Below are 21,174 nucleotides of genomic sequence, written 5' to 3' on the forward strand. Positions count from 1 at the left end.
TGAATTTTTCTGAACCATTATTCCATTCTGGAATGATAGCAGAAGGGATTACAGTAGAAAAGTGCTTCTAAGGTAGAACTTAAAATGAGTATGACAAGCATTTTACACTGTACAACCTGTACAGGTCCTTTCCTGTTCTTCATTCCTATGTTTTTAAAGCCTTGACTTGGCTAAAATAGATTGGAGCCAATAAATCCTGCAAATCTTGGTGTGTACAAGGCTAACACGGTTCCTATGGATGACATCCCTGTTCCCCCAACTGTCAATGAGCTGATGGAAGTACTTACCAAACAAAGCAATCTGCTTGTCTCCAGTTCTGTTAAAGCAGCTTCAAAGCTGAAACATTTCCAGCAGTAGTGTTTGTGGAGAATCTTGCCGTGGTAGGCTGAGTTTCAGGGTTGCCTAGAAAGCACGTTAGGATGTCCTGCCAAGCTCCTGATCTTGGTATGTTCACTTGCATGGCAGTATTGACCTCTCCATAGTGTTCGGGATACGGAAGCAGGTCACTGTTTTCCTCTGGTTCCTGTCTGGCTCTGCACAGTTACCATCCTGGCGTTTTTTTGGTGAGGGGTGTGGAGCAGTGGGTTGGCTCTTAAGTTGTTTTGCTTTTTGGCACTGGTGCTTGACTGGCTTCTGCCTTCTGTTTAGTTCCTAAATATTTGTTTCTTTGCATTGTAGTTACTGATCTTTGTCTCTAATACTTATATTTGTGGTGATGTGTTTGTTTTGGAGTTTCCACAGTGTGCTATAATTTGTTCTCTGTATTGTTGCAATGCTCACTTGCTGACTCGGGGAGAAAAGAGGAAAAAGACAAAAAACTAAAAAGGAAAAAGTGTATGTATGTATTTTCCAACATTTGTAGTCAACACAAAATACTCTGTGGAAAACACAGTTGTTTCAACAGACTCTCAGAGCGGAGACCTGGGTAAAGTTTACAGTTTCAATGGGACTCAAGGGAACGTGCATTTTCTGCCAATGCTAAAAGGACTTGAAAATGTGTTGAAATCTTATATGTATTGTGTTTGTTTTGTCTGTGTAGGCAAGTGCTTCTGTGTGGCCCCTGCTTTTCTTGATATTCTCTACAGCTGACCTTGGAGGTGGGTTTTATGTCTCCAGTGTTGATCAAAGGGAGTTTGTAAAGTGCTTTTTAAAAGTGCCTTAAGAGTTGCTCTGACTCATGCTTCATGGGTTTGAAGGATTTTTCGAAAATACGTTCAGCAAATTTTTTTTTTTCTATAAGGAGTTAGAATTCAGTGTCTTGCATATTAGATTTATTTTTTCCCCTCCCTACTACAAAAAGTAGTTTTTTGCTGTTGTATTTGTCTTATCTAAATAGAAGACAAAGGATTCCTGTTTTATGGTTTGATTCCTGATTCCTGAGTGTGCAGTTTTTCTCATGGTAAAGTTACTGACCATGTGCAGGTGAAAATACTTGACTTGTGTTTATGTGTATGTTAAGGTAGGAGTTTTAGAGTGGTATGTATGGTCTTGCAACTCCTAACACCTCCTTAGATTCATTATTTCATTGGTGGTAACTCTTTTTATTCCAGTTCCACAAACACCCGTTGTTGCTGTTAGACCCGGCTTGCTGTACCGGGGAAGGGGTAGGGTTTGCTGGTGTGCTGCTGCTGGTGGCAAGGAGAGAACAGGTACTTGCTGTTTGATGTCAGGTGAAACAACAGCACTTGATCTCTGGGACGTGGCTCAATTGACTGATTTATTGTCCCAAGCATGCTTGTTTGGTATTAGATATTGTAATTGCACCAGGGGAGGTTTAGGCTGGATTTTAGAAAAAATTTATTCACTGCAAGAGTGCTCAGGCATTGGAACAGGCTGCCCAGGGCAGTGGTGGAGTCACCATCCCTGGAGGGGGTCAAGAAATGTGTAGATGTGGTGCTTGGGACATGGGTTAGTGGGCTGGGTGGGGTTGGGTTGACGGTTGGACTTGATGATCCTTGAGGTCTTTTCCAACCTGAATGATTCTGTGATTCCCCTATCATTTCACTTTGAAAGTTACTTTCCGTACTTAATGTTTCCAAACAAATTCCAATTTGCACAGATGTAACTCATTTTAAATATTTAGTCAAACGAGGCTGGTTTCAAGACGGTTGAAAGTTAAGAAGCACCAGTATACTTTCCATTTATGGTGCAAGTGTTTCCATACAGTCGCTTTGCGAGGTGGATCAAGCTGGTGACGGGTTCCTGTCCCTTACCAGTGGAGCTGAGCGGAGCTCAGCCTCGTCTCTCTGTGCTGGTGGTGTCTTCAGAAAAGGTCTTAGGCTGTGAGACTGCCCTGCACAATGAGTGTGTAAAGATGGGAGATCTCCCAAGAACATACTTGAAACTGCACCACATTTGTAAGCAGATGTTACTTTGTGGTTTATAAAGATTAACTTATTTTTTTTCCCCAGCTGTACACCAGAATCTTACATTTGCTCACTTTCTGGATATGGTCAGAAGTTGTGTCAGTTTGGCAACAACCGGTCTGTCCTCTCATGGATCAGTGCCTAGTGTTGCCAGAGATACTTAGATGTATTTGGATGAGCTCTTTCACTTTTGGATGCGTTCTTATTTGTTTGTTTTGACTGATGATATTTTGAGATCGCATGGATCTGCGAGATAGCAGCCAGAAGGAGATGAGACTAATTCTTAGTGTAAACAGTTAAAAGACTAAACTGATACAGAATTGTTTTTAGAATCTCCAAACTGCTTTGTTACTAAAATAATTAACTGTCTCTTTATTTTAATAGATGTGTTTTTATTTAATCATCATCTCTATTTGAGAGAGGGGAAATCTGAGAAAGAAGTGATTTGGGGGACTGCCTGGGCTGATCTCTATTTTTTTTTTTTTTTTTTTTAAATTCCGTCATACTGTGTCATGGTCTCTTATTTTCCTAGAAGAGCACTTCTCTGATAGCAAATGGAGCTGTTCAGCTACAGAAGTTGAGTGTGTGTGTGTGTGTGTGTGTGTACAATGTTGTTTGGAATCCAGCTTCCACTCTAGAAGAAGGTTAGAGCCCTAAGAATGAGAGTGAAGGAGCCACCCCTATCCCAGCAGTGCTGGATAGCTTTTCTTTCTTGGCATTGTTTCCCAAAATTTATATTAATCCCTGTTTCTAAGGACAGGTACTTCTCCTCAAACTCTCTTGGATCACAATGTCAAAACGTTCCTACCAGCAGATGGAGAAGATTAAAAAAAGGCGAATTGATCACTCCTCTTCGTGAGAGGTGACCTTTCCAGAGACTTTCAGAATTTCTGATTGTTTTTTTCCTTTTCTAAATTCCACTTCAGTAGATCCCGTTCAATTCTGTTGGCTGGGCAGTGTACAGAAAAAGGCATTTGGAAGGACATGTCCTGAGATGCCAGAACCCTGCGAGGAAAAGCTAATGGATGGGCAGAGGTGTTGCAGCTGCCCAGCCAGACTCGGGTAACGCTCTCTGTGCCTGGGAGAGCCTGGCGACTCGCTGCCCTTCCAGCTGAGTGCCACCGCAGGAATCTCCTCTGCAGGGATGAGAGACCTCCAGAATGTCCCCAAGCTAAGGGGGATCTAGCCCTTCACGTACCTCAAACCGCCAACGCCTCCTGCTCAGGGAAAGGTTTGGGATTAGCACATTTGCAGTTTATGGTTTCAGTCTTTCTGGTCTGGTTCCAAAAAGTTGTTGTTTTTTTTTTTTTTTTTTTTTCTGGTCTTCTATTTCGAGGCCTTCACAGGTAACATACCCCAGGAGATCTGAGGGTTAGGTTTTTATTTAGCCGGAGGTCTTAACCCCTGAGCACGTGAGCGAGATGTCATCTTTGGGTTTCCTCTTGGGGAGACAGACGCAGCAGAAGCTCAGGACAACTGTGAGCTGTGCTGGAGGCTGACCTCTTCTGCTCCCCACTCCTTCCCCCTCTGACAGACAGCACCTTGCCGTTCTGCTGACTCTGCTTTCTCCCCACTTGCAGACAGCTGCGGTGCTCGGGTTTCTGCCCGGCTGCGGTGCCGCAGGGTGGCAGACTCTGCCAGCCCGGCTGGGCGAGAGGCAGCTGGCGGGGTTGTGCTGCCTGGATTGCCTCCTCCAGGAGAAAGGCGCTGGGCCAGGCTCAGCTTCCTAAATCCCAGCTGGAGCTTCCCAGCTAGTCGGTCCCAGCAGCACGCGGAGCTGGCACCTGACGTTGAGGAGGTAAGCACGGAGCAGCAAACTGCTGGAGAACAGAGCTCATGCGAAGCATCTCTTAAAGCACTGACTGGGCATTTACAGTGTGCAGAGCTTACCCAACAGCCAGCTGTCAGTTCTGCGTCTGGAGCCGAGATAGCTAGCACTTGAAACCAGCCGGCACTGGGAAAGGGAGTATTGACAAACTCCTCTTCTGGCATTACCTTGGTGTTTATTTTCTCTCCCGTTCCCATGAGAGCTTTGTTACACCCACTCCTCTGCACACCCCCTTCCCCGAGACCCTTCCCCTGCAGCCGGAGGACATGGTTGAACCCTGGATCCAGACACACGCGCGCAGACTCGCATAGCCCGACAGCCCATCGTCAGCCGAGGAGCGCGACTTCCTGCACACAGCGGGGCCGGTGGGGCTGGGAGCGGTGCTAGAATGCAGAGAGCAGAAAGGCAGTCCCCAAAGTGTATACAGTTCCTGTAGCTGAAACGACCAACTCAGCCAAATGCCAGTAGGTGTTCCCTGGGCTCAGTCCGGAGCCCAAACCTGCGGCCTGCTGGCCACCAGACCTGGCTGTGGGGCAATCAGAAAGAACAGGGGGGTGGGTGGTGGGAGAAGATAGTAGGGATGGTTTTAAGCGTCTTACTACTCCAAACTAATTGCCGTTCTACTGTCGAGTAGAAATAACGCTGGGGAACCTAGCCGCAGCATAAAGAGTTTCTTTGCTGAAAGGTGGCCTCGGCTTCCTTGGACTGCATCTCTTCTGGTTGTTAATACGCATCTCATACAGTAAAGAACTGGAGTAAAGAGCTCAAGTAAGTGCATCCTGGCCTGGAGTAGTTGCTTGTGGTACTTTTTCCTCTGATAAAAGAGGTGGAACAGCATGGGAATGGTGTGACTGGGGTGGACTCGTTTTCCTTTTCAAACCTTTTCTTGTCCATGCTGCCCCGATATGTGTTCTCCCCTGTAAAACCGTGTTGCGTGCTCATCTCCTTCCAAACTTGTTGGAGTTCCTTCCATACACCCAGTATATTCCTGTGTGCCCTCAGACCAGCCCAGCCTGTGGCCCTCTGGGGTAAGAAGCTGATGTGACCTGCTTCTCTGCTGCAGAGCACGTTTGCTGAGATACTTGGGCATGGGGATACTTGGGCATCTCAGTTCCAGACTGGGGTGTTCCTCATGCTCTCTGCACCTAACAGGAGGAGGTAGGGCTTTGCACAGGGGTCCGTGCCGTGCTGGGTGCTCGTACGGGGGCTGCAGGAGGACGCGGCAGGACAGCCTTTGTCTGGAACATTCCTTTGTGAGGAAAGGAAAAGGCTGAGCTGATGGTGGTATGACAGTTTTCTGCTGAAGGCCTTAGAGGTCTTTGTCCCTGCAGCAAAATCTACCTGTGCATCAGTAGTGACAAAGCTATGAGACAGATCCCATTCGTGTTTAAATAGGGAGAGAGCAGCTTGATGGCAGTCAGCTGGGTGAACCCAGAAAAACACTTGAGCCTGCTCATCACCAACCAAAGTGCTTCTTGCTGCTTTGCCAGCTCTTTATGGGGAAGAAACCCATTCTTGAAAAGAAGTGGCCTGGGAGCTACCATCTCTTTATCTGAGACCCCTTCGGAGCTTCGTGGTGGTGCAGGTTTCTAAGAGCACAAGTTGGACTGGAAGAGTGGTGACAACCCTTTCTCTCTCTCCTAATCACCACGTTCTCCAGAAAGACTCCCCCAGTAAACACGTATTGTTCTGTATTCCTTTTCTCTTGTGTTTTTGAATACGATAAACTAAGTTTTACCCTTAGATAACCTTGTGTGCCTACAAAATTTTGTTTAGATGTCCACATTCCTGAAAGCAGCACACGAATGAAGTGTTCCAAGCAGCAAACCACAGCTTCCTGAGGCAGCAGCGGCTGTAGTGCAGTTCCTAGTTCAAAGATTGTGTTTTATAAGTGATATACCATTGCAGAAGCTATGTCCAGTTTTACAGCATTGCTTTGCTGTGCGCTGTTTGTTCGTCTTCCTTTATGATGCTTGGGTGCAGAGCATGTGGCAGTAGTTGGCTGATGTCAGAGAAGATCGCTAAGGTGGTGTGTGTGCCCACTCCACTGCTTACAAGGCTGCTTAATCTGTATGGTTTTTTTATCCTGCAATGATCCAAATACTGCTCACCCATTTTACTATTATATTTTATCACTTATATGCTGAAGGTGCACTTACTTTTGCAGAATATATTTAACACTGAAAGCTTGGCTTTAGTACTCTGACTCTTGGTACAAATTGTTTTCCTGGTGTCTAAAGCCCTGCTTGCTCAAGCTCTTTGGTAAAAAGGGATCTGGCTGGGATTCGGTTGCCAAATGTGTTTGGAAAAGGCATCGTAAATGATAAATAATGATTTTGAGTTTATTTGTCTGGGACAAATCCAAGCACGATATGTGTTATGTTCCAAAATTAATTCAGCAAAACAGGGTGGGGGGAAGCAGAGGGGGGAGACTGAAATGGCCATTGAACAATACCAAAGTACTTAATTTTCTTGACAAAGTTCTTAATATTTTAAAACATTTCCATCTTTTGGACAGAAACCATACACACTCTAATTACGGGCAATAAAAGTAAGTGAAGGATTTAAGACCTATGAATGTTACAGTTGGAGGAAACTATAATTAAGGCTGGCAAGACTGTTTCCTTAAGGAAACAGAGAGTTCAGACAGCTTTTAAAAGGAGATGGTAATTATTTTTCCCACTGAACTTCTATGTGTTGATAAACGCATGTTGTCCGGTCTTCCACCAATAAATTACGCAGTAAAGTATGTCCCAAGTAACTTCTTAATTAGTATTTCCCAATGTGCTGTTTTAGCTCTAAGGTGATTTATCGAGTAATAGTTTCTCCTGATGGTAAGTCAGGATTCTTCTGTTCTGTATCTTCTGCTGAGAAAAGGAGAGGTGTAGAGCAAATTTAATCGATAGGGTCACAAACCGAGCTGGTTCCAAGGTACCGCGCTGTGTATGGATGTGTGTGCACTGTCTTGTAGCCTGTCTGCTTCTAGTGAGCCAGGGAGGCTGTTACTTCTGAGTCCAACAGCAGGAAGATTGTCAGCTGAAAAATAAACGTGGGTGCATGGAAGTGTTGCCAGTCAGCGGGTCATTACCTGCGACTGAGCCTGGACCGTCTTGGAATTGCTGCAGAAACCAGCAGCCTATTCTCAAATCCTTCCTAGCCTGGTGGGCTTCTCTGGGGCAGTACTGTGCAGCCTGGAAAGATGCTGCGGGGCCTGAAGCTGAGAGTGGCGGTTGCTGCAGCTCCCGAGCTCTGGGGCTCTCGCTTTTTACCCTGATGTTCCAGCGCTTGGCTGCCCCAGTAGCTTCCAGGGCACTGTGGAGAGGGCAGAGTAGCCCTTGGTGCTGCTCACTGGAGGCTTCCCCTTCGCCCACTAAATGCTCTGAAAGCCTAGAAGCCTTGGGGATGCCGGTTCCCAAATGCCTCTTCCTGCTCCCGTGGCAATTAAATACTCTTCTCAGGTGGGCGGCACCAGAACTTGGCTTGTCTTTGAAATGTTTATTCACACTTTACTTTGCACAGGCATGAAGACTGATTTTGAAGTAGCAAGGTCTTCTGTGAAATGGGATTTTATTTTCCATACATCCCCAGAAATGGGAAGGACCATTTTGTACCAGGGGATCTTGAAGTATTAGGTAGAGTCACACAGAGAGCTGTGCAGTTAGGGAACAGGATCCTTTAGAAACCTGTATTTGGGAAGTCATCACACAACTAGTGGTGTGGAAGTATAGCATGATATATAAAGTTCCCTTCTACTTTATATACTTTTTCTAATCAACTCCCTTTTTCACAGTTGTTAGTGAATTGGGAGATCAGTTGTTTGAAGAGTCAAGCGTTTGTGGTGATTTTATTTGAGTTATGATGAGGCAGAGTTCATGGCTCTGGCATATAACCAGTTCCTTTTGTAAGTGAGTGAGTTTATGCAACCAGATCGTTTTGAGTGAGTTTGTGTAACCAGATCATTTTGCATGGGAATGAGTTTGTTTTTGAGACAACTGTCAAGCTGCTTGTCCCCTGTTAGAAATATTCTGTCTGCAGATAAATTGGGAAGTGTAATGTGTTCCTGCATCCTTCCGTCTGCTTCTCCAGATACAAATGAAGTCGTTTTGAAAGTGAAATTGCAATGAACGTGTTTTACAGTGCTTGCAGCAAAGCCGAGCTCAGCAGCGTAGCGCCGTGTGTTCATGCAGGTACATGGCACAACCGTGCTTTTCTCTCCATCTCTGGGGATGGAGGAGGCGGCTGCTCAACAAGGACCATAGTGGAGAGCGGGGGAAATCTCTGCATTTCGGGCACCTGGGATTCTTCTTCAGTTTCAAATTTTTACATGTAACCAACCCTAAAAAGGCACACAGAATGTTAAAACACAAAGTGTTAACATTGACAGGTTAAGTTTTCATCTAGACTTGTGGTGTTACGGCTCCTGCTGGTGTTCCTGCAGTTAGGAACCTGTCGGTGTTTCCATTTGGGGAGAGGGAGCTCGAACTGGCTGCAGGAATACGTTCCCAGCCAAAGCATGTGCCACGTGAGGTCGTTGCTGAGAGGCAATTAAATCTGACAGCTTTGAAAGTAGAGGAGCATCAACAAGGCTGGAAAATCTGCTGCTTTCTGTCTGTGCTGCACTCCTAGAAATCAGGAAATGTGCGACGAGAGGTGCGGTGGCTGTTTGGGGTCTGGCTGTGCAGAAACAGCCTGGATGGGTGATGGGGGTTTGTGTCAGTCTCTTCAGTGTTAGGTTTTGTTGTGCTCTGGATGTCATTTCACAAATTATGCTCTCGATGGATATTTTAACACCTTCTATCCATTTCCTAAATCTTTGGTGTGATTGGTCCCTTTCCTCTGGTTCACCGCAGCTTTAAGTAGCTCCAGCACACTCTTCTTCCAATTTATGACGTTTCCCTGACTCGCCAGCTGGACTCCACACAGAGCCTTGGTGCTCCAGGAAGGAAGACTTGGCATCAAGTGAGTCTGGGGTTAATGAAAGCCCGGAGTGGGAGGTTATAAAAATCAGATGGTTATAGTAATTGTAAGGGGCTATATGCTGAGTTTAATAGCTCCATGGGGAACGGTGATATATGAGGAGTGTAGGAGGAGAGAATGGGCATAAGAAGGTGCTGTTATATATATATACATCTATCTTCGCCCCCGCCCCCCTTCCATTCCCTCTTTGCAGGATATTTTATATCTTTTTGCCAGAAAGCTAGTCCGCCCGGACTGTGTGCATCATCAAGCAATCCCTGCAGAAAGCCTGCAGGGAGGGGAAGCTGTTTCCAAGATCCAGTCCTCTCCTCTGGCTGCACTGAAATACGTAAGTCTGGTAATCATCCCTGATTATCTCCTGCATTTTCTATGGGGATGCTAAATCATCTCCTTTGTTTTTTCTCTTGGTCAGATACTTGTCTGTTTCATTCTGTGTTAAGGGAGATGTAAGACAAGTTTTTTTAAAGGAAAACAGCCACAAAGTTAGCATCACCTTGTATTTTGGTGTGCCTCAGGGTCAGGGTCACACGGGCCGGTCCCCCTGCTCGAGTGGACAGAGGGTGTGTCTGGAGGCTGTACAGGACTGACTGTAATCACAAACTGCCCATCACTGCCTGCCTGTGACGCCGAGCGTGGAGGCAGTGGTGCTAAGCCAGGAGCTCCCAGCTGCCCATGGAGGCTCGGGCAGTCACTGTACGACAGGGCTTGGTGTCCCATCTGCTCCCTTCCTGCAGGCGATGGCACTCCTTGGTCTGAGCGAGCTGCCCTGCCTTGTCCCGTGACCCTGGCTGCAAGGAGACCCTGGTGCTATTTTATAATGAACATCAGAACTTTGGCATAAAAGGACACTGCAGTGAGGAGATCCTCATGTTTAGGATCCTGCTGTATCGGGGTGATTGAAATATATGTTGCTGAAGATGAATGTTCAGACAGCAGTTAATAGTACTGCACTGAGATGTGAGGATTATAGTTTCAATGTAAAAATAGATAAAATATCTTAAACAAAAAAATCTTATGTAAAATAAGTCTTTTCTCTCAGGCTATCTTCCCTGCATTCTCTATTGTTCTTGCTTCACAGAGTTAAAAGGTTTGTTAGCCTTGTTGGCTTTGCAAAGGCAGCATTGTGACAAAGCTGCTTTAGATTGCAGCTTGTATATTTAAAGAATAATGCAATAAAATTGCACTGGCAACCTAAATTCTGCCTTTATTTACATCTCCTTTTAATTACAAAGGCCATGTTTCTAAAAGGGTTTAATAGAAAGCATAGTGAGTACAAGTTCTTTGAGGAAGATACAAGCACCTTCCATGTCGTGATTTAATTAGTAGCTTACTAAGGCTGGTTTTGGCAGGGGATGTGTATGCGTGTGTACATGTGTGGATATGCATATTTACATGTGTGCGGCTCAGAACTGGAGCAAACTTTGTTCTGGAAGTCCTTGAGGCACCAGTGTGGAATGCTAGGATGTTGGCTTTGCAGTTGGTGTTCTGGAGGGGAGCTGGACTTTGAGGAACATTCTAACTGCATCGTTTGTTCTGTTCTTTTAAAAACGTACTTCAGATTAGGATAGCCTGTTTTCTGTGTGCTTCACAGTGTCAGAAAGTAATAAAACCAAACCCAACTCTGTAGAGGTTAGGTGAGTAGCTTGGGGTTTCAGGTTACGTAACTGAGTGTTTAAATATAAATTTAAATATCAATATGTTTAATGATTTTTTTTTTCAAGACAAAAGTAAATGTTATTAACTTCCTAAAAAATTGTCTCTGGTGGTAGAGATGAAAACATCCTTGTGATTCTCAGCTGCAGCTTTGTGTTGCAAATAGCTCCTAAAAATCTGAAGGAATTACAAGTGAATCTGAGAGACGAAGTGAGAGATGCATGTAGATATTTCGCTCTTTTCCTGTGAAATAACTGTGCAGAGAAAGCAGGTGTGTGAGGGGATCCTCTGTGCCCTCTCCTCCTCAGTGCTCGAGCTTGCGCTGGTGTGTGCCCTGAAGTTGTTCTCAGCCGTTGTCACTGCTCACTTTAGGGGCCAGACCTGTCCGTGCCAAGACTTCTTTTTGCAGATGGTTATGTGAACTTTTTAGGGGTTTTTTCCTGAGGTCCTAGTACATGACTTTGGAAAATATATATGAGAGAAAGTTAGTACTGCTAATTTTTAGACAGCTCTCATTAAATGACAGTACGGCTAGGATTTTCTTTACTCAGTGATGCTTTTTGGGTGCTCCGTGGGCTTTCCGAATAGTCCAATTCTTAAAGAGCTTATACCTATCTTTATAGAAAACTCATATCAGCTGCTTATCCATATCCCAGCTATCTGGGAAGATATGTTTTAATTCTTCCAGTTTATTGCTTTGCGTCAAAAATCTGGTAATGAGAGCTGTAATCATGATATGAATTAGCAGGCTGAGTTAAAGACCGTAGTTGCACCAAGGCACTGCTACCCAGTCCTTCCTTTCTGGAAAACCATCAACAAGTATTTCTCATTCTGAAAGCTGTACCAGGAGACTCAGAACTGGAGTTCCCTGCTTGGTGCATAGGCTGTCTTCTGAGCTACTGGGCTTTCCTCAGTCTTCAAGCACTTCCTAAAAAAAAAAAAAAAATTAATTCTAGAGGGAAATGTTAATGCATTTAGCAATTGACTGACAGTGACTGTTGTTTTTTTTTCTCTTTGCAAATGGTCTTGCATAGCTTCCTTTTGTATGGATGGCAAGCGTTTGATTACAGCTGTGTTGTCCCATGGGGTGGATACATCCTGCCGTATTCCAAACACGAGGTGTGACTGTTAGGCTCTTTTGCTTTCTCTCTGTCTGCTGTTCTAAGTGTTAGAAATAGAGTTTGTTATCCTGGTCTCTATTCACTGTTGAGTTTTGGGATTTGAGGGTGTAGAGGGGTGGGATTTGGGTTTTTTTTTTTGTTGGTTGGGTTTTTTTGGTCCTTTTAGGTTATTTGTCAATTATCTCAATTTTTTTAACTTACATTATTTGCTATTTGTCTTGTTTTGCCATCCTTTGAAGCTGTGCTTTGATACTGCTTTTACACAGTATTTTTTTTAGTCATAATGGTCTTTTTCACCCTACTTCTTGTTTTGATATTTGTGATACTATGGCTACATAGTAGCTGCTACTACTACTACATCCAGTAGAATATCCTTAAACAATTACCAATTTTAACTCTTCCCAATGTCTAATTTTTGCTTCCAGACAATTATGCCAACAAGTAATTTAAGCTTGGCAAATTTGGCCCTTGCAATGTTTCAAGTAATCACATTTCTGGCGTATGCTATGTACTGCTTGTACAATGGAAATGTACCAGTGCAAAACTCACAGGTACATTGTCAACTGCTAATTTTTGATCAGCAGTTACCTGTTTTTTTGTCTTAATCTAATTTTGAATTACCCCATAATAAGCACACTAAGGCAGTGCTCTCTATAAATACAAACAGACTCCACCCTATTAAAGAAACGTGATAAATTTCTTGAAATGCTCATATCAGACCTATCAGGTTTCTCTAATGCCAAGGTTTCTCAGGGTGCCATTTTTCTTCTTCTGATGGCTCAGGAAGAATTTATCCTGGTTTATTTGGAGGGCTGGAACTCCGCCAGTACTAACATTTTAGTCTTCTGAGCTCTATAGGCCATGGAGCTGCTGTGCTCCTGTGTGTGACACACGAAAGGGTGATGGTTTGGTGCAGAATACTGCCCCATCTCTGCCTGGAACGAGGGGGCATGGGTGGGATTTTCGGCATTTGATGATACAGCCCTTTCTCCTTGGTCTTGGTAATACCCCGTGGGTATCTGTGTCCAAATGCTCATTTTAGGAGTGTGAAATGAGGCGTTGTCAGAGTGGTGCAGGGTGACCGGTGCTCCTGGGGAGGTCCTCTGCTCGCGGGAGGCAGGAGCCTGCCGCCTGTCCCTTGGAAACATCTCTGCTCTTTTCAGCAGAAAGGTGTCTCTGGGGGAAACTTTCTTGGGTTTTTTGGCCACTGGTAGATATTGTTTTGTGCTGAATTTCACCTCATTGGAGCTGAGCTGCATTGCTACCTGTGGGTCTTCTCCTCTGGTGAGCTTTGTGTGGGAAAGGATGCTTCCAGCTGTGAAGATATCCTTTATTTCCAATTACAGCACATTTCCAAACCGCTTTGTTTCCATATCATTCATTGGTACGTGTTGCCTCTGTCCATGGGCTCTCCTGTGAAAAGGAGTGTATGTGGACATCCAGGAGACTTTCCCTATCCCGTGTGCTTCGGTGCCTGTTCCTTCTCCATCAAATGCGTGTTGCGTATCATGTAGCGGCCGCCTCCTGCAAGCAAGAACTACCATCTGATGCATCAGATGCAGGTCACAGGATGAGTCAGTCTGGAAGAGACCTCCCAAGCAGGAGATCAGACCTCGGTTACCAATCTCCTGCTAAAAAAAGCACTGGGTCAGCTGGGGCGTTATCCAGCTGGGGACTGAACGGGCTGTGCCTGCCTTTACCCGCTCAGGAGCGTTGTGATGCAACCAGGAGTCCTGGACTTACTGAAACTGGATGGCTGGTGGAGGAACCACAGAGCCCATCTAGCTTTCAGTTTCCTTCCTGTGGAAAGTGGGCAAGGGGAGAGCAGGATGTGCCCTCCTCCTGAAGTGGGTTCAGCCTCAGCACCCGTCTGGGAGCTTGGAAGTTCTGTTGGTTTTCTGGCACAAATATAACCATTGACTACTCTCAGCTGCTGTAGCTGGGGAAATGCAGTGCTGTGTCTACACAGTCTGCAAATGGGTTTCTCCACAGACTTGTCACATCTACCTGGGGACCACCAGCCTCGTCCTCTGCAATCCTGTGGGGAGCAGTTGTACTTCTGTGGGGTCCAAGCTTCATCCCCAGCCCGGTGCCTAACCAGGAGCTCGGGGAGCCTCCATCAGGTGTGGACACCTGGCAAATCTACTTGTAGAGACTCCCACTAAAACTTTGCTTCGAACTGCCTTTTGCTTGTAAGGACCTGTACAACATTTCTTCTGCAAAATCTAAGATGCTGTGAATACAACCCTATATGCTTTTAAAGTTTCCTTCTCAGCTGCTTGTGTCTGAAGCCATTAAATCTCCAGACTATTCCCACCTACCTAAACCTTATCTTTCTTCATTCTTAGAGGGTACCACCTTCTGTATCTTTCAATTTAATATTTTTTTTTTAAAAAAAGGCAAAAAGCTCCATTTACGTGCTGTTCAACATTTCAGAAGTGTGGTTTTTATGAAACACCAACCCGTGTGTTCACTGCTATATAAACTGTGTTCTTCACTGTTTCAGATTTACGGTCACAGGCAAATATTTATTTGTTTGGCATTTCCTTTACATGCCAGTTCCTGTTGTACAATAAAAATGTGATAGTAAACAATAGTTAGGCGTGTAGTCATTAGTGTAGTGGTGCCTAATATAACAACGAAAATAACAACCGTATAATCTTTGCCTTTGTTTATTTCTATTGGAATTGTTATGTGGATCTAGCTTCAGAGACCAGATTTGAGATCTGTCACTTGTAAAATACATTGAATTCAGTCTTCCAGGAAGTGGAAAGAAAGGCTCGAGCTCCTTCTCTAACTCCTTTTTTTTCTGTCCACAATCTTTTCTACCTCTTTAGGAGCTGTTCAGTAAAAGTAGGAAATGGCAAAGTGAGATACCGTGCATCATACAATGAAATGCTCTTCTCTGTCATTGCACTTTGTGTCTTAAGCAGAGTGTTCTGGATCTTCACCTCTTTAGCTCGTGCTTCCAATAATGGTTTGTCTTCAGCGGTTTGCATGGATCTGGATTTGGAACAGTGTTTTGGTTGGAACGCCTCTGCTTTGGAACCCTGCAGTTTTCAGTGCTTGGAAAAGTTCTAACTTACAATAAAAGACAAAGTAAACACTCCATCAAAGGGGAAAAAATTAAATCTCTGTTTATTCACCTGCATGCTAGAGATGAATCTTATTCACAACAGAGAGCTGAAATATTCTAGATATTAAAAGGCTTGGAAAAAAAAAGAATTTGTTTAAATGCCTGGGACTTTGTTCCAATAGGATTTGTGTCCCAGATGTTGGTCTGCAGCTGCAACGTGCTGGATGAAGTTTGCTGTTGAATGTGCCATCAGGTCATAGCACACAGAATATATAAATGGGAAAAATACATTCCTGTGCATTTCTGTGATATTTTGTAATTAAGAAATAGTCTGTGACAGCCTGTTCGTACCTGGACGACTATAGCATGGGAACCTGCAAGGGAAGGGTCTGAGACTGGTGTCCGAGTGACTCTTGACCACCTGAGAGGCAGAAATACCCTGCCTGGTGGACTCCCGCTGAGCAGACCTCCCCGCCAGCATGGTGTTATCAGGAAAGGAAAGGAGTGATTCTGTTTTATTTTTGTTTCTCTTTGCAGTTTACAAATTAACACCAAGGTACAGTAAGTTTCTGGAAGGAGTCTATTTCTTCTGTATGAGAAGTGGAACCACCAGCCTCTCTTGAGTGTCTGCTCATGCTTCTCCAGACAATTTATTTTTGATGGAAGGCACGTAAACTTCCCGCTCAGAATAAACTGGGGAGCATGGAGGCTGTCTGCCCTGCCTCCCTGTTCCTACATACACGGCCTGGAAGGAGCTCCTGCGCCTCATACATAGGCAAGGCACAGGAAATATAAGAGAAGAAGAGATGACGCCTTAGCTGAGGAACGTGGTTTTTCAAAAGCTCATTTGGGAGGACACGCACATTGGTTTTGACAGTTCCTGGTTCCTGCAGTAGATGGTTAGAGGTAGGGTCTGTGCACACAGAGGAGAGCTGTGACGGGTGAGGGACAGAGTGGTGGCCTGCTGGGAACGAGCTCTAGAGATCCTTCCATTGAAACCTACCCACTGGGTCACTGAGGCGTGAGCCCCGCGGCTGCAGGAAGGGTATGCCGGAGAGCATAGAAACGGGGGCAGATCCTGGGGGCAGAGCGGGCTGGGAGCCTGGTGTCTGTCCCATCAATTGTTTTATGCAGTTTTCATCAGATGTAATTAATCTGTGCTATTGCTTGTGGTGCTTTGTGTACGTGTCTGAATTGCTGGAGTTTGCAGAACAACTCAGAATGTCAGATGTGATTGTTCTCTTATTTTTAAGTAGTAATTTTGGGGAACTTCTGTTTTACTCTACAGACCTGTAGAAAACTTAAAGTACAATTAATGTAACATCTAATGCTCACCTCTCTAACGTCTCTTGTTTATTCCCCATGCCATGTACAGTTGCATAGGGGCACTTTAGTTGGGCTCCCGATGGAGCTGACTTACTGGCTGGAATTCCTTTGTGCTGCTCTGCAGGTGCTCTCCTGCTGACCTGTGATCCTTCTCCAGGGTCTGGGCATTTGTTGCTGGCACTGGCATCAAACTGGTAGGAATGGGATGGACTGAGGTTCCCCTCCCCCAGCAACTTTAGTTTAAAGCCCTTTCCTCCAGGTTGGCAAGCCTGTGACTGAAGATGCTCTTCACCTTTTCTGACAGATGGACCCATCAGCCTCCAGTAGAGCAGGCTTCTCAAAGCAAGGGCTGTGGTCCGAGCAGCTGAACCCCCGTCTGTGGCACCACTCCTGTAACCATTTGTTGACCAGCCAGATTCAACTGGCCCTTTCCAACACCTTCCCTTTGGCTGGGAGGGTTGATGAGAAAACCACCTGCGCTCCAGAGTCCTTTACCACCTCTCCCAGGGCTCTGTGATCCTTCTTGATAGACCTCAGGCTGCTCCTGGCTGTGTCACTGGTGCCCACATGAAACTGCAGCAGTGGATGACAGTCTGTATGAGGCTTGGTGGTCTCTCGGTGACATCCCTGATCCGAGCTCCCAGCAGACAGCACACTCTTCTGGAGAGTGAGTCAGGCTGGCACATGAGTGCCTCTGCATATCTCAGAAGAGAGTCGCTTGCTGCTGTCACCCGTCCCCTTTCCTTGGATGAGCTCGTGGTTATATGGGGAGCAGACAGGGCTGCCTTGCTCAGCCCCAGCACCTCTCCTGATGTGACAGGTCTTTCCTCTTCCATCTGCGGAGTGGTGAAGCGGTTCTGCAAGGGCACCTCAGGCTCCAGGGGAAGCCTCTTCCTCCTGCTGCTCCTTGGCACGGTGAACCCTCGTTCCTCTGCGTTATTGGACCACCTTCCTTCGGTGTGTGCCAGTGGGGGAAGTTCTGGCTGTTTGGCCCTGGGCTGTGGGTCTGCTGCCGCCTGTGTGCCCTCCTGTGCTGACTGCTGCCCGGCACCCCGGCCCATGCCCCGCGCCCTGGCCGATGCCCCATGTCCTGTTTGCCCGCCCTGTTGGCAATACTCCTGGTGGCTGGCCCTGCCCAGGGCTGCCGGGGGTGGCAGTGGGGGGTGGCTGCCATTACTCCAGTCCCCAGCCACGCCACATCAGCTGCCCTTGTGGGAGCTGCTGGTTCCTGGCAGGTCTCTGCGCCCCTCTGGGTTTTCCCTCCCCTGTGTCCCATGATCCACCACCCACGGCGGGATGTGCTGCACTGGAGCTGGTCATTGATTGCCTTTAAGTAAATTATCCAGGGCTTATGAAGCATCCTAAATCATAGCACTACCTGAGGGAGGTTTATGTAAAGTGTGTATTATGGATACTTTTACAGAGACTGAAGATGCCAGATAAGATAAAGCATTTTGAGGTCTGGAGTAGACGAAACTGCCCCCAGCTGTGCAAACAGGACAGAGATGGGCATGTATTGGCCGTGTTTCGGTGCTGCTGGACTGCTGGGCTCCTAAAAACGCATCTTTCCAGCAACTCATAAGCAGATGAAACAGAGTTCATCGTGGAGGGACTGTTCTCAGTGTGGTAATAACTGCAGCAGACACTTCAGAAAGCAACAACTTGAATTAATTAAAGGGAAGGGCTGGTCCGTTTGTTGGTGTAATACGATTTCTTACCATAGCTGAAATGGATTGGCCTATCAATTAAAACCCAGAAATGGGATTGGCAGCATTCACATGAATGTGCACCCTGTAAGACTTTTGAACACCAAACGTCAGTGTTGGGGGGAGCCAGGCTTCAAGACAGGTGTCCTGTGAGTGGCATTTGTGAACCAGTGCGTTGGTAGGGCTTGGTTGTTGGCTTGTTTTTTTTCTGAACAGGCTAAGTAACTTTCCCATATGCTCATGCATACCAGACAGAGGGTTTTTTTTAGTTTTTTATTTTACCTTCTTTTTGTCTCTGGCTGCCCTTTGTGTCTGCAATGCTTGGACATTTATCCCCAGTGTTTCAAGCATGAGTGTTGAATTACTGTCTGTCAGTGACAGCAGGAAGATCTAAGATAAAACCAGTGAATCTGTGAACAGCAAACAGCAATAAAAGCTAATATTTCCTAGGACATTTGCGCAGGCAGTGGGGCACTTTCCTCTATGTGCCTGTTTCTGTGCTTGCTGTTTAGGATGGCAGGTGATGGAGTGGTGTTTGTGACCTGCAAAACAGATGTCCCATATTTTTTTTTCCCATCCATTAGTCCAAAAGGACTTCCTGTGTATAAAATGTAAATTTTTGGCAGTGCTGGATTTCTGGGCTCAAAGGACAAGTAGCGTCACTGGTGAACACTGGGGAAATGGAAGAGGTCTGAGCAACCAGGCTGAGGAAGCATTGCTGCTCCCCCAAGGAGCTGAACAGAAAGAAATTGTGGAGGAGGATTCACATCAGAAGTAGAAGGAGGAAGCAACATTCGGTGGAGTTGAAGGCAGGTGAGGACTGGTAGGCTGTGAACAGCAGGTGGAAGAGGACAAGAGGAGTTAAATGTTTCCAGCTGATAGCAGATATCCAGAAAGTCAACTGTGAGAGATTTCTTTGAAAGATTGAGATGGTTGAACGAAGAAGGATGTGGCTGAGAGCTCTGCGACTGGCAGTTCAGCCTGTCGCAGGAGAAGAGTCGGAGATCACTCAGATCTGCTCTAGTAGTTAGGCTATTGAGTTCTAATCAGTAAATTTAGGTATGTAAAATATTTAATAAGTATAGATGGACTGGTGGTCAATACTCTACCATTTACTGCACTGAAAGTTAGTATGGGATACAAAGATTATCGCATAAGCTTACTATACATATCTTAAGTGTTATATGCAAGCGAAAATATTTCACTTACCAACCCATTGACATCTGGTGTCAGGTAAGGGATCTCTCAGCCTTGAGAGGAGGCTCTCTTCCTCATCTAAATTTTAGATACCTTCAGTTTGTGAAACAAAACCCACTCCTGAAGATGTTGAATTTGATAGAGTTTTATGAATTGCTGTGTTAGTCAGATAAATTCCATTTATGATGATATTTAGGTGACAGAGTCCCTTTGTCAGCCTTTGGTAGTCAGTACCCCATGCTGATAATGCCTGTAGTCACTAAATATAGTGGAACAGCTCAACATGTACGTGATCTCTTGAGACTTGCCAGGATGCTGAAGGAGAATAACTGATCTTCACAGAGAACAGTACAGAAAATTCTGCAAGTATTCTACTTGATAGACATGTAGCAAAATTAAAAAAGTTTTGATTGGGAAGTGGAATAAAAGTTCCATCTTTTGAATATAGATGGAATGAAGACAAGTCTTCTGAGGCCTTGACTAGAACAACAAGAAGGACATTGTATCAATAACAAGAGAGTGAAATGAGCTGACAAATGAGAGTAGTTTAGGTATAAAATTCTGATATTGAAATATAATTAAGACCTCCCCAAGGAACTGGAGAAAAGTTTTCATAATAAGCAGGCAAAACTGTTCACTTATGAGCATAAATTTGGTGAGATTTGTACCAAACTCATTGAAGTGAAATGCCACACCACAGTCCGTCTGTCTTCAGAGGAAGAGTGGGGAACATCTGGGTTTTCTGAGTTGCGGACAGCTTCGGAGAAAATGATCCTGAGTGTTTAAGGACCAGTGTCCTGTGGAAGATAGCACTGTCCCATCTCCTGCATAGCTCCAGAAAATGGCTGCTTCCTACCGAGAGCAGCGTGGTTATTGGGACATGGTGCCTTTGTGGTCAGAAGAACTTACATAACACGAGTGTTTCGGGAGAGTAATATCTAGGAATAGTAGAGAAGTTATATCGCTTCTGTATTTGGCACTGGTACAATCGCTTTTCCATTGCTGAGCTCTTTTTTTTTTGGTGTCCATAAGCCTGTTGATAAAATGGTAAGGGATTGATCAAAGGACTGGATACTTTGCCTTGCGGTGAGACATTCTGGAATCTTGCTTTGTTTATCTTACCCATGAGAAGGCTAAGACTTGACCTGATCAGAGCGTCTGCATTGGGGAGAAAACATTGAAAAACTGCTAACAATCTGGCAGGCAAAGATATAAAAAGGTTCAGTGGTTGCTATTTGAAGTTCAAAATTCCACTGCAGATTTTCAACAGTGAGAATGATTAGCCCCTATGATATCTTAACAAAGGTTGTGGTGGTTTCCTTACCACTGACAATTTAAAAATCAAGATTGAATGGTTTCTTAAATGATACGTTTTAGTAAAGCACAAGTTCTGTGGCTTCTTTGTACAGGGCATTGGGCTAATTGGTCACAAAAATCCCCTTTGACCTTGAATCACTTAAGTCTCTTAATTTAAGACAATGTCTAGAGTCAAGCTGGTCATTTTTTTCCTTTTTTTTTTTTTTTTTTGTTATTGTAAGTTTTGGACAGAAAACTTACATAGCTCTAATGAAAAATAGGTATTTTTCTTGGCCGGCTTCTGTCCGTAGCCCATCATATGGCTTTTAACCATAATGACCTTGCCGTCCTACCGTGTTAGTACACTGGTGTACTATACAGTACTGGGGTACCTGTAAGGCTGTAGTCTTTGTTCCATTCTTTGGTATCCTGAAGACATACACCAAGCATGAGTGTTTTTTAGTTGTTTTTATTGAGATATGTATGAGAGACCTTCATAGCATTAATTGGATTCAGGATTATGAAATCTATTCCTTCTGCCATAAGTGTAGCTTGTGGTGCTCTTCAAGCTGCTTCCCTCCCCTGAGTCCCGTCTGCACACCTCGTGCTTGCAGGGAGAAGTGTTGCA

At 45.1% G+C, this 21,174-nt stretch overlaps 1 protein-coding gene across 1 annotated transcript in view; it reads left to right on the forward strand.

The window, feature by feature from the left end:
• Nucleotides 1-3,946: 3,946 nt before the first annotated feature.
• The window catches only part of RSPO2 (R-spondin 2), a gene marked incomplete at its 5' end in the record, with an annotated part of 61,824 nt that continues 44,596 nt past the window's right edge, over nucleotides 3,947-21,174 (forward strand). The window contains one exon of the mRNA XM_010078470.1: nucleotides 3,947-4,164. Coding sequence (XP_010076772.1) covers nucleotides 3,947-4,164 — 218 coding nt within the window. The remainder of the gene's footprint in view (nucleotides 4,165-21,174) is intronic.

This window comes from Pterocles gutturalis, unplaced genomic scaffold, assembly GCF_000699245.1.
Source record: "Pterocles gutturalis isolate BGI_N339 unplaced genomic scaffold, ASM69924v1 scaffold2598, whole genome shotgun sequence".
NCBI lineage: Eukaryota > Metazoa > Chordata > Aves > Pterocliformes > Pteroclidae > Pterocles > Pterocles gutturalis.